At 37.8% G+C, this 13,582-nt stretch overlaps 1 protein-coding gene across 1 annotated transcript; it reads left to right on the forward strand.

Annotated features, from left to right (window-relative positions):
• The first annotated feature begins 163 nt into the window (after positions 1-163).
• On the forward strand, positions 164-13,506 carry osgep (O-sialoglycoprotein endopeptidase). The gene is made up of 12 exons (XM_028449854.1): positions 164-288; positions 1,229-1,348; positions 1,443-1,562; positions 3,061-3,236; positions 3,313-3,408; positions 3,479-3,528; positions 3,614-3,692; positions 3,799-3,864; positions 4,028-4,118; positions 6,758-6,833; positions 7,036-7,134; positions 13,278-13,506. Exons 2-12 carry the CDS (start codon positions 1,234-1,236, stop codon positions 13,315-13,317), a joined length of 1,008 nt encoding a protein of 335 aa, XP_028305655.1. The 5' UTR covers positions 164-288; positions 1,229-1,233; the 3' UTR covers positions 13,318-13,506.
• Positions 13,507-13,582: the final 76 nt, after the last annotated feature.

The raw sequence follows: 13,582 nt of genomic DNA on the forward strand, positions 1-13,582 counted from the left end.
CTAATGATATGCCTGAAAACAAAAATATTGAGAAACAATTCTTTTTTTAAAAAATTCATTTATAATGTAAAATCAATACGATGTGTGAAACGAGGCAATGCTATTTCCATGCTTGTCCATCCATGTGATAAAACATTATTTTTGATCAGGCAAACTCCTCAGATGCTAATGTTTGGGTCCTATGGGCCGCCGTGTGCAGGTTAGACTGGAGTAGTTTCTGTTTCACACCTAGGTTTTATTAAGTGGACTGAACAGTTTTCTCACCAATGTGAAGAACTAATGAGAAAGGTAAGCCATTGCATTAAAATATAATGAAATAGAACAGTAGGTTATTGGAAGTTAGATGACTACGTAAATGGTGAGCAATTTGCTATCGTAACGATTGTTTTATCGCCTCTTTGGCTAATGTGTCGTTTGTCGTAGCAGCATTTAAAGTTTAGCGGGATACAGAGCCACGTGTCTGTATAGTAATTGTATTTCTTCATAATGTCAGCAATTAATATATTTTCAAATCAATTGCTGGACTAGATATAACCTATTTTGCGATGAATTCTCTAGAGTAGTTAAAGTAGTTCAAATTAATCAGAAAGCAGATTGTCTGGCTGAAGTACAAAAACAGAAAAACAAAAGTACCTCAAGTGTATGTGTTAAAACGACAAAAAATAAATAAATAATAATAATTAATAAATAAATAAAAAATCTTGTTATTTTAGAGTCATTTTGCATACCCCTTTCCCCATCGATAATGACATTTGAAAATTATAAACATGTCAAACTTTCTGTCGTGCTTAGAATTTAAATCACGATAGACACACTTAATAATTAGCAGAATAATGTCTTTTAACTTCTTACAGGTGTGTATAAATAAATATACAAATACTGGTGAAATGATTATATTTTTGTCAGGATGAGTCACACTTGCATGTCAGTTGAACTGTGAATATATGCAATGATCAGAATAAAAACTGTCCTACCAAACCAACCAAGTAACAAAAATAAATTAAAAAAATACCTAAACAAATTATAAGGTGCAAAAAAGAAAAACAAAACAAGAGGTCCAGTTTATTGCATGGTTATTACCAGAACTATCAAATATCTCACATATGTATCTTTGAGTCTGTGACGGCAGGTGAGGATTAGTTCAGTTTAATTAAAGGGGAACTTATAAACAGAAGATATCTTGTACTGATATAGAGATGTGTTGATAGAACTTTTTTCCACTTCACAGTTGCCATGACTGTGGTAATTGGATTCGAAGGCAGTGCAAATAAGATTGGGATTGGCATCATCAGGGATGGTGAGGTTCTTTCCAACCCCAGGAGAACCTACATTACTCCTCCTGGTCAAGGTACGTTTGAAAGCTCCTCATCCAGCAATGTTACCTGCAACAGAAAACCCACATCCTTCATGTGAGTATGATGATGTGTGAATTTACATTTCAGGGTTTATGCCCAGCGACACAGCCAGGCACCACCGTGCTGTCATCCTGACTGTCCTGAAGGAGGCGCTGGACCAAGCAGGGCTGAAGCCTGCAGACATTGACTGTGTGGCCTACACAAAAGGTAACACTGAACAGAATGGTAGAATTTAATGGCGTAGCAACATTGTTGGGACATTGAACTGGAATACGCTGTAATTTTAACTAACAATATAGAATAGGCTGTTGCTATAGTTCCGGACCTGGACCCCAGACAAACCAGACTGTAGTTCTGGCATTTCCTCTGCACATGCGCAGTTAGCCAAATGCCGGTAGTTCTGTCACTGCCGGACCCGTCCCCTTCTAGCTATAGTTCTTTCAGTTTTATTTTAGCCCTATCCCGTTCCCTAACCCAGGAAATACTCTAAAATGTTTTGTTTTTTTTTGTATATGTATTTTTGAAGTTAGAATTTGCTGTTAGAAGTGGGATTCAAACCCATGCCGGCGGAAGGAAGAATCCTTGAGTCTGATGCCTGATGTAGACCACTCGGCCATCCTGACATGGTGGAAACATAGGCACATTACTCCACTTATGTGGAAAAGGTCCGACAGTGATGGAATTGCGCATGTGCACAGGAAGTGCCGGAACTATAGTCCGGTTTGTGGCCCGGGTCCGGAACTATAGACAATACGTATAAAATATCAGCCATTATAAATTGAGAGTTTAAAAAGCTATTTATTCAGATTGTTAGTTTATTATTTCAGGAAATCATATCCTCTTTGTTTACCTGTTTACCTTTTGTTGGCACAATCTAATCTTCAATCTTGCATATTAGTGTGACTAAAAGTAGAAGAAATTTTAAAAATTAGAGCCTTGGTTCCCAAAGTGGGGTATGCAAATTGTCATAGGGGGTACGTGAATAAAATTTAAAAAACAGTGTGACAAAATTCAAAACTAGAACATAAATCGACCAGCAGTCAGGAGCCTCCATGCATTGCCACAAATTACACATGCAGAGCCCTCTCATTAAGCCTCAGACAGAGAAACAATCTAATCAAAAATGCACAAATATTAAAAATAGTTACGTGCATCCTCTCAACCTCAACCTTCTCATTAAAGTTGTAGTGAGTTGTATTTCAGTTTCATGGTGATGAATATCGGTCTGTTGTATTACTTACTAGTAGTGCACCGGATCAAAAAACTCACGGTTCGGGTCGTATCGCAGTTCTGAGCCACGGATTAGATCATTTTTCGGATCAGCAGAAAAAAAAAGAAGACGACAAGACAAAATAACTTTGCTCTCCTTTTTTTTTGTACAACACTTGCAACATTTTTCTGCTCATTAAATACAAACAACATTCAACTTGAGGTGTCAATCCAATGCTTAAATAAAAATTTCAATCGTATAAAAACAAATTAAATTGCAATATAAGGGATGACACCGTAAAATACAAGGACAAATTTTACTGTTGGGCTACATTGCACATGATGGTAAATTGTTATGTCTTTTTAGTGTGCAGGAGTAGGGGGTACAGGGGTTCAGGTTAATGTCCTAAAGGGTGTGGTACTGTGGAAAGTTTAGGAACCACTACATTAGAGGACTCAAACTACATGATCTGTTTTCTTTAAATTCCTATTCCAGGTCCAGGTATGGGTGCTCCTTTGGTAACTGTGGCTCTGGTGGCCCGTACAGTTGCCCAGCTTTGGGGGAAGCCCCTCCTCGGGGTAAACCACTGCGTAGGACACATAGAGATGGGCCGGCTCATCACCAAAGCCAACAACCCCACGGTGCTTTATGTCAGTGGTGGAAACACTCAGGTCGGTAACCAGTTTTCTGAATGTTTTGTGGGCTGTGTTCTATGTGTCTCAATAGACATTTGTGATTTGCTCACAGGTCATTGCTTACTCAGAGCGGCGATATAGAATCTTTGGGGAGACCATTGACATCGCAGTTGGAAACTGTTTGGACAGGTTTGCCAGAGTTATTAAGGTGTGTCTTTGTGTCCCATTAAGGCACTCTGTGAATATCTATTTTTACATGGTACGTTTTGACATTTCAGATTTCCAATGACCCCAGTCCAGGTTACAATATTGAGCAGATGGCCAAAAAGTGAGTGAGAGCCTAAAGGAGCATAAGTACAGTAAGTGTGTTTGTTCATATGGTAGGTCATTTCCTCTTTGTGTTCATGCTGCAGAGGGAGTCAGTATGTGGAGCTGCCATACACAGTCAAAGGAATGGATGTGTCCTTCTCAGGGATTTTATCATATATTGAGGTGAGTTGTTAACTTTGTGGTCGTCTTTATGAACAGTCAGATACGTTGCAGATGTCATGTTTCATCACTGCACTAGTCATGATCAGAGCTCCGTGTGTGTTCACAGGAAGCTGCTCACAAGATGCTTAGCTCTGGTCAGTGCACAGCTGAAGACCTGTGTTTCTCACTGCAGGTATGATAACGTGGAAGTGAAGCGAACGCTGCCTTCAGTGAGCTTCAAGCACTAATTTACAAAATAACCGAAACAATGCTGAAAGTGTTCAACATACCTTTTCTCATGCTGGTTCAAAGTTGGAGGTTTTCACGGGATTTAACTGCAATGATTGTTTTTGCAGGAGACGTTGTTCTCCATGCTGGTGGAGATCACGGAGAGGGCCATGGCTCACTGCGGCTCACAGGAAGTCCTCATTGTTGGGGGAGTTGGATGTAAGTATAGTCTAGGAACTTTTATGATTTATCGTCAAAAATATTCTCACCGGTAAGAATTTGTAATCCCACGATATAAACGATAAATTCCCATATCGGAAATTAGTGAGGGCCACGGGCCATTTGTCCCTCAATTTAGCCAAGAATGCCCCATAAAAGCCATGTTCCATAGGACAAAACTGCCCCTGTTTATTGTCAACAACTTATTATTCTCTGGAGTGGAACGTTGTTTACAGAAGCTCCACGGTGTGCACTGCCACCGCCCCCTCACACACCGCCATCTGTGTGTGTGAGGTGCTTGTTTCAGCTACCTGAAGCTGCAGTGCTGCGATACATCATGGACCGCTCCTTGGTTCAAATCAGACAACCATCCAACAAAGTGAAGCAATCCATGTTCCTCCATCAGATCCACCAAAAGTCCCACAAACACTGGAACAGAGATGAACCTGTAGCAACGATTATCAACTGGAAACTCAACTAAAGCTAACTATGCTAAGCTAACCCACCGACACACAGACTGGGCTAAGAACTAACGCTAACCACTTAATACAAGGAATAGACCAAGTAAAAAGAACACGTTTTATTGTCATAAAACCACAGATAATAAAATAATTTTATTTCAAGTGAGGAAATAAATGAATTACATACAATAACACTAATAGAGTGATCCACATGCACAAATATATTTCATAAAATATCAGCTCATGAACTCTTTGAGTCAGCAACTATTGTAGCCTTTTTAAATATATCTAGTGTTGATGTATTAAGATTTATTTGTGTTTGTAAGGAACCTGTTTTTTTATTTATAGTTTTTATTTAACTTGATTTTTATCGTCATCGTGATAAATATCAGAAATTATTGGGATACATTTTTTTGTCAATATCGACCATCCCCAGTGTAGACATTGTATACATAACAATGTATACAATTGATTGCTGTTGTCAATTGGAGTGACGTGCCTATGCGGTCGCCATCTTGGTACAGGACCACTCTCTCCTACAGCACATTGGAAATTATGGGGCTGATTCACTAAAGGTTTAGTGGTATTAAAACATGTGCAAACGTCATTCCACGTGCTACTGAGGAGTACAAAGCCCAGGGAATCAGGAGTGCGCCGCCCCTGCGCTTCCTAATACATGGTAACAGGTGGCCAAAAATGGTTCCAAAGTTGCAAAAACGTGACAAGGAAAGAGTGAAAAGTGACTAAAATTAGCCAAAAGCAGTCAAGAGTGGCCAAAGAATGGACAAATAAAGAGGAACAGGTGGTATGTAATGGTAAACTGTAGCCTAAATGGGCAAAATGTGGGAAACGATAGTGAAAAAGGGCAAAAATGTGGAACATAAAGAGGCAAAATATAGGGGGAAAAAAAGAAACAAGTGGTATTTATTTGGCAAAAGTTAGCTTATTGGGATGAAAAGTGGGTAAAAAAATTAAAGTTAGGACAAAAATTGGATTAAAGTGTCAAAAAAATAAAAAAAAATAGGAAGAAAAAAAGGATATTTATTGGCAGCTAAAGTATGAAAAAGTTTTGTAAAATGGGACAAAGGAAGTTGCAAAATGGCCGAAGAAAAAAGGTAAGAATGGGTTTAAGTTCCCTTGTTTATTTTTTTCTGGGGGAATCATGATTAAAATTAAGACATAAAGAGCCACATGTTGACTATCACTGACTTAGCAACAGCTTCTACATGGTGTCCGCTGACAATGTAGAGGAATGGTCTGGACAGAAAATGTAGGATAAGGTAAAGTGAGCTGGATACATTATGGATGGAGTCAGCTGAGCACTTCTCTGAGTAATGTGAGTGTTTGTTTTATTGCTCACTGATATTTTTAACGTAAACCTTATCTGTGAAAAGCCATTTTACGTGATCTGATTTGTAAGTGTCTTAATGTCTTATCTATAAGCAGCACTGATGTCCAGTATATTTTGTCAGTTATGTCAGAAGGTTGTAAGTATTTGTATTTGAGTAGTAAAACATCCAAACATTCTATGTTATAGCCACATGTGACACCTTTAACAAATCAAACCATTTGGAAATCAGTGATAGATTCAGTGAATAATTGTACTTGTGTAGTGTAGAGTAGCTCTTTCCTGTACCAAGATAGCGATATGTTGGGAATGTTTCTCTAAATACGGTGTCTAGTGTCATCTGTGGTTGTAAGTGTACGACGACAAATGGAAACATCTTTTTTTTTTTTCCTTTTTTTTTTTTAATAAATAAATGAGTCTGATCCGGTTTGACATGAAAATTACCAAAATGTTGCACAAATAAAATCTGTTAAATATTATATTCATACATCATTAACCTTCTTTTAACAAATGGTTTATCTCAGTATTTTAGCTCACAGAACACCAATTGAAGAAAAATTACCACAAACTAAAGTATTTTAGCAATAACTGATGCCTCTAATATTAATTATGAAAACACTATTGAAATTCCAATGTTACTGCAATAAATGTAGACCTGATCTGATGTTTTATTTTTTTGCCATTATTATATAAAAGTGTACTTTTTAAAATATAGTTTTATCTCATAAATAATATTAGGATTTGTGGACTAAATTAAATTTTTTTTGCCAAATGTTTAGTCAGTTCTCCCCTTGGTAGAAATTCCCTCTCGTGGACCTCTGTGTGCACAGGTAATCTGCGTCTGCAGGAGATGATGGACGTCATGTGTAAGGAGAGAGGAGCCAAGCTGTTTGCCACTGATGAACGGTAACAGTCACTGTCATTTACAAGGAAATATTCTGACTATGAAGTTCAAAACACACAGCTGGTCTGAGCCTTTCTGTATTGAAGGTTTGCTCTTACAGGAGATTTGATGCTAACTTCAGCGGAATTAAAAAAAAAAATGGATTGTTATTTGTGTTAAATGATCATGAATGGTCGGGATGACATGGTGATCCTTCTGTGGCAGCTTCTGCATAGATAACGGCGCCATGATCGCTCAGGCTGGCTGGGAAATGTTTCGCTCAGGTCACGTGACAGAGCTGAAAGACTCCTGGATCACACAAAGGTCAGCACTCAAACGTCATTCATAGCCCAAGGGCGTCTAGACCAATGCTCCCATCACCAAATACACCATCAGTCCAGTGACAAGTAGTTGGAACGCCTAAGGCCCATATGCAGAGTTTGATCAAAAGTTTTCATTTAAGTTTTTTCAAATTCATTCGAAAAAATAAAATTCTTAATATAATAGACATAATATGCACATATGTTAAGTGCCAAAAACACAGTGACTAGTAAATGATAAAAATGGCAATATAGAATTTCAAAGTTTACAAAATAAAACCAAGTAAAAAAGTTTTAAAGGACCAGCAGCCGATGACATTTGATCCTCCTGCTTCTCGTAGCAGCTCAGAGCTTTGTTTGTTTACAACATGGAGGACACCGTGGGTGATCTAGACCCATAAGTCTGTTGTTTTTATTGATACACCGTGAAAACAAGTCGACTGGAACAGAGAACGAGCAAACCCTGCTCTCAGTGCGTGCTTGTCTGGATATAAAGTGGTGGAGGATTGAGTGGTTGTGATAATCTACTCCCCCCCCCCCGCAACAATATCGGCATCCTTCTTAGAGACTTTAAATGCCATAATCTACGATGTTTGACTTAAATGTTATTAATCCATATGGATCCTTTTATTCTCTCCTACCTGTTGTTTAACTTAGTAATTTACAACTGCCAGCAATTCTATCCCTCCATGTTAAAGTGTATAACCCATATTAAAGCACATGTATGATATATCATGTAGAACACAATAAATAATAACACTGCTTAAGCAACTTAACTCTCTCATTCTTTAAGTTACAGTGGGTGCTGAATATTTCAAGCTGCATTTTGGATTTATTTTGGCAGGTCCATAATGCAGCTTTCAAAAGTTAAGTTTCAGAAATGGAAAATTATAATAATAAAACAGTTAGATTGGTACATTTGTTTTTATTCCTTATTTGTCTAGCGAAACTCGAGACATTTTCTATATTATTATTACTTTTATTATTTTATTTCATTATTATTTTTATTATTCAGCCATAAAAATCTGTAGGCGGTATCTATCCTTTTTGGGTAGTTCTAAGTAGGGGTGTCCCAATCCGATATTGATATTGGATATCTGTCCGATATCAGCCAGAATACGAATATTTGATTTTATCTGACTGAATCTAAAATCTCCGATATAAGCGCTCTGATAAGTTTTTGTTGTTTAGTTGTTCCCACCATATACTGACAGTAAACATAACTGAAGTGAACTTGAATTGCTGGCTATTGTTCGGTTATTTGGTGTTGCAAAATGTTTTTTTTAACTAGACCGGACATGAGAGGGCAGAGGGGCGTCTTTGGCTCTGCACATTTTTCCACGAACACGGCATTATAAAGGCTGATATTTTCAGCAAGTGTTTATAACCTAATGCACACCTTGGCTGTACATGATGCACGCACACAGCCATTTAGAGAGAGAGTTGCAACAGGACCCGTTTCAGCTTGTGACTGTGTTACCAGAGGGGTATTCCATTAAGGCGGGTTAACAAACTCTGAGTCTATTTATAAACTCTGGGTCAACATACAGTACACTGCGATGGGAAACTCTGGGTGTCTGATTCCATTAAAGCTGGTATGAAGTGGGTTAATCAACTCTGAGTATGTAAACCTTGGGTTACTTACGTGTACGCGCGCGATAAAAAGCCATCATCAATGGATCAAAGAATACTCAAACTGCCATGACAACCAAACGGAAGATAGTGATTTATTCACCCTAATGGGTGAAATAAGCCGTTGTTTGATGAATATGAGCCTGTTCTAAAGGTGCGTTCAGTCTTCAGTGACAATAGTGGCTTAAATCACCCATAATTAGTCACACTTTTTGGTCACTTCATCACTTTATTGCTTCAGTGATGTGACGAGCGGTGAATAATATGAATAAAGTGTGTCTGAGGAGATGTGTCAGCAGCATAGGATGTCTACATAGAGAGTCCTCCTGTTACAATGGATACAAAGACAGTGACTGCTGCTTCATATCACATCATTTATATTGATTCTTAATGTAATATTGTCGCCAGAGTCACCTCAACGTCCTAAAAAAACACTGAAGCGGGACGCGAACCCACGACCCATCGCTTTCAAGAGCAGTGTCACACTTCACTGCGCCATCATACCTTCAAAGATGTATGATCTACAGACTTAACTGTATCACAATATAAAACAACAATCGAGCCTTAAAAGTTGATTTATTTAAATGATCATCTCCACCTTTATATTATCCACAGATTTTTATCCAGAGAACTTTACTACAGATGTCAGTAAATGTTTTAATGCAGATCAACCTCTCAGTGACTTTCACTTAATGATCTACATCGACAATGTTATAAAGAAAATTACCGTTATCGCAAAAAAAAAAAAGACGTAAAGCAACACAACATTAGTAATGATGTGAACACGTCTGTGGTGTGTGATGTTACTAATGTGTTTCAGAGAAAAGTGTTAAAGTTTATTAAAGTGTTCAGAAACGGTGTTCAGGTGGGCGGAGCCAGGTAGAAACCCAGGGTTTCTTTGATAAAACCTGCCAGTGACCAGGTTTAGTTCACAGACAATGTTGCCCGGGTAACATACTCAGAGAAGAACATACCTCGCTTTTTGGAATGGGATACTCAGAGTTTCCCTCATTTGAGCCTGAACATACTCAGAGTATGAACATAACCCGCTTTATGGAATAAACCTCTGGTGACAAACTACTGGCCGATTTTTGCTGTAGAAAAATGTTCAGATATAAACAATATTTCTTCTTTTTTTTTTTTATTCACACGTCATTTCATTAACACACAGGAAACAATAGATTGTCCATTGGTGCATCTTTTTTGTTGTTAAATGAACACATCACCTGACCATTCATTTGTCATGCAGTGTCCTATCCGAGTCCAACAAGAGTATGTCTAAAAAGAGGGCAAGGGTTCGGGCAAGTATTTAAAGCTCTAAGTAACAATGCAGCTCTGTGATTGTCATCAGAATCTGATGCAGGCATGAAATAAGTAAATCAACATTTTTTTGGAGATGTATAGGTAAATTCCAAAGAGTGCAGCAGCAGTGGGCATGCCTGCCCGTCACAAAAATAAAGTTGTTTACATGGAGAAGGAAGCATTTTCAAAAACTTTGATTCTGGAGCTCGTTTTTAAAAACTTTTCAAGCACCAAAACGGGGTTGCGTGTAAACGGTTAGCCAAAACTCAACAAAACTTGCATTTTCACTTGTAAACAGGGCCTTATATCGGAGTTTTTCCATCAATGAAAGTGCCAAAAAACGCCATTTTTCTCTTCTCTTGATTGTTGACTTTGTCTTGTGTTTTGGAGTTGCTGTGCATCATATTTGATCACGCAGGATTTCAGGATCACTGTGTGTGGTGTGATGTGCTGTGCTGTGTTAACATTATCGGTTCCATGTCTGGTTGAATATTTTGGTGGTGGGAGGAGGACGGTGTGCGCTGCAATACGCTTCAGTTGGAAGTCTCCAGTGGTTTTTTTTTTAAAGACACTGACAGCATAGTGCTTTGTGGACAATAATTTGTAGGTGGTGCTCCATGTTTGCCAACATCTTCCTGTGATAGTCTATGGGGCCATTTTTGTAACAAATTTGTGTGTGAGTAATACAATCTGTGTCTGTACCCTGATCTGTGTGTGCGTGTTTCGATCCGTGTGTGTAGAATTAGGATTTGTAAACAAATTTGTTTGTGTGTAATCCCTTCTGTGTCTGTATTGACATCCGTATGCGTGGGTCATCAAACCGGGACATTCTATTGGCTGTCTCTGTGCACAAGACTTTTGCAACACATTTGGCGATTGCCATCTGTAACATTTTAATACTTGTATCTCCTGCAATATCGCTAGAAACCAGCAGTTGTTACTTGTACCAAGTGACAGACACTCAGCACGTCATATTCTGAGCAAACAGGACCAGAACAGAAGTTTCCCTCCACAGGTCCTGGACCAGGTCTCCACACACAATAGGACTGTTTAAGATTTATTTCAGCAGTTTTCAGGTTTTGCTCCTGTTTTCATTCAGTATGTGGATGTTTCCCTAATGGATGCTCAGAAAGGAAGAGCACCAGTAGATTCATTACACCACAGAAACCTGCTGCTTGTCTGGTTTTTGATTTTCCTGTATTTCTGTTTTGGTTTTAAATTAGTAAAACAATATAACCACGCCATTTTTTTTAAAAAATTTTCGTTTGAAATGAAATAACCAAAGTACAAACACTACACGGATTGTGTATTGTTGTGTACACGGATAATGTTCGTCTGTTCCGTCTTTAATGGAATCTGCCTTACTGTCACAAGTAGCCGAGGCACCAATTTATCAAGTCATTATCTAGCATCCATAGAGTAACTGATCAGCTTTATTAATCTCTTTGTTAAGACAAATAAAGGTGTATTGATGCATGTACTGAGTGTCCATTTCCCCAGTTCTTCATTTTTTCTAGCAGTGGTTTTTGCTTCCTCTTTTTTCTGCGTTTTTGGAGGTGAATTGTTTGGCAAACAACGTATCTTATAAACGCGTGTTTTATTAATAAGTTATTTGACTTTGTTATATAACATATATGAATTATAACTTGGAGTATATATAAAAAAGTGTATGAGGAAGTCTGCCTCATTGGAGGCTCTGTTGCTTGGTACCAGTGACAAGATACAAGTATTAAAAAGTTACATTTACCAAATGTGTTCCAAAAGTCCCGTGCACAGAGAGAGCCAAAAGTGTCCCGGTTCAATGACACAGGCATACAGATTTTAATACGTACGGACAAAATTAATTACACAAAGACAACTTTGTTTACAAATACTAATTCTACATACACTGATGGAAACACACACAGATTGTATTATGCACACAAAGGGTTTTACACATTGGAATTCTACACACACGGATTGAAACACGCACACACAGCTCAGGGTACAGACACACAGATTGCATTACGCACATACAACTTAATTTACAAATCCTAATTCTACACTCACGGATCAATGTACAGACAAGCAGATTGTATTTTGCACACACAAAATCTTCCGGCACTAAAGGCAGCAAACAGCGGATACACATGCTACTTCCACGTATGATCCAGAACACAAAATGTGTTTTTTGTTAGCCACTGTCTTAATCTGAAATGTCCATTCTTGATTTGTATTCATTTTATTATTTATTAGGTCACAAAAAATTAGGAATATTTAAATGCTGCATTCTTATTGCCTGTTAACATATATTACCATTTCAGTTTTCTTGATGTTCAGGAACAACAAAGGCTTTATAGTCTTGTGCAAGGACTGATGCACATAAACAAAACTGATACCTTACAGCAGAGCTGTCTGACACCCTAAGCATATTCTGATTTAACATATGGTAATTAGGATGCTTCTGTAAGGTATATTTTACCCAGTTCAAAGAAAAATGACATGTATTGTTCTATTTCTCAGTGTAGTTTATTCTAAATTATAGTCACAAGTAAAGTTTGTGCAGGCCTACTTGTTCTGGCTCATCAGAAGTGAGTGTGTAAAATCTCAGCTGTGACAATATTTATTTTCTTGAGCAGGACTCCGTCCAGTACAAGGTGGTGCAGAACTAGATTGGCCATACATTATCACTGAGCTGTCAAGCCTTACTGTAACTTTGAGAGTTATATGAAATATAATTATTGTGCAGTGTGAATGTTGTACAAGCAGGAACTACTAAAGAGAAAGTAGTTCAACTGAAAAATAAAGTATATTTCACTTCCTGGGGCTGACACACTGAAGTTCAGTAACATTTAACAGCTTTTAAGTTTGTTTTTCTTGGAGGAATGTAGAATTTATGGATGGCTTGTGTTTGGTTGTTGGTTTCATGATGTGTTATAGTGTCCTTAGTTGGTGTGTAGTTGTAGATTCCTCTGCCCAAGATGTTTTCAGATTTGGTGAGCTGAGAGACGATGTCAAAAGGAAGAATGAGTGGAACAATTGCAGATACAGTATCTAAAAAGTTTTGAGCAAGAACATTTCATCATGTTATGGATTTAAATAATATATGGTGAGCTTATCTAAACTTTTGTGCTTTTGTGGATATTTTTAATTCACATCCATTTACAACATTTGAATTCCAGAACAATCCATTTGACCCTGATGTTTATTTATTCTGGTGCTTGTTCTTTTCAGGTACAGAACAGATGAAGTGGAGGTGACGTGGAGAGACTGATTGTTTCTACTGCTGTTGGGACTAAAAGAGCAATGATACTTTATTTCTCTGCATAATATAACTGTCAAATATATGTCCTTTGTCAGTTTTTTTTTTTACTTAAACATCTACAGCCATGTTTATCATTCATTTCTCCTGTTTTCTCATTTAAACAATTTGTCTATAATTGAAATAAATAATGCAATTCACCCCCACTGCAGTTGTTTCACACCAGTGCTTTTAAAGATGCACTTCTTGCTTTTAATGGGATAAGCACAGCTCAGCA

The sequence above is a fragment of the Gouania willdenowi genome, chromosome 6, assembly GCF_900634775.1.
Source record: "Gouania willdenowi chromosome 6, fGouWil2.1, whole genome shotgun sequence".
NCBI classification, from domain to species: domain Eukaryota; kingdom Metazoa; phylum Chordata; class Actinopteri; order Blenniiformes; family Gobiesocidae; genus Gouania; species Gouania willdenowi.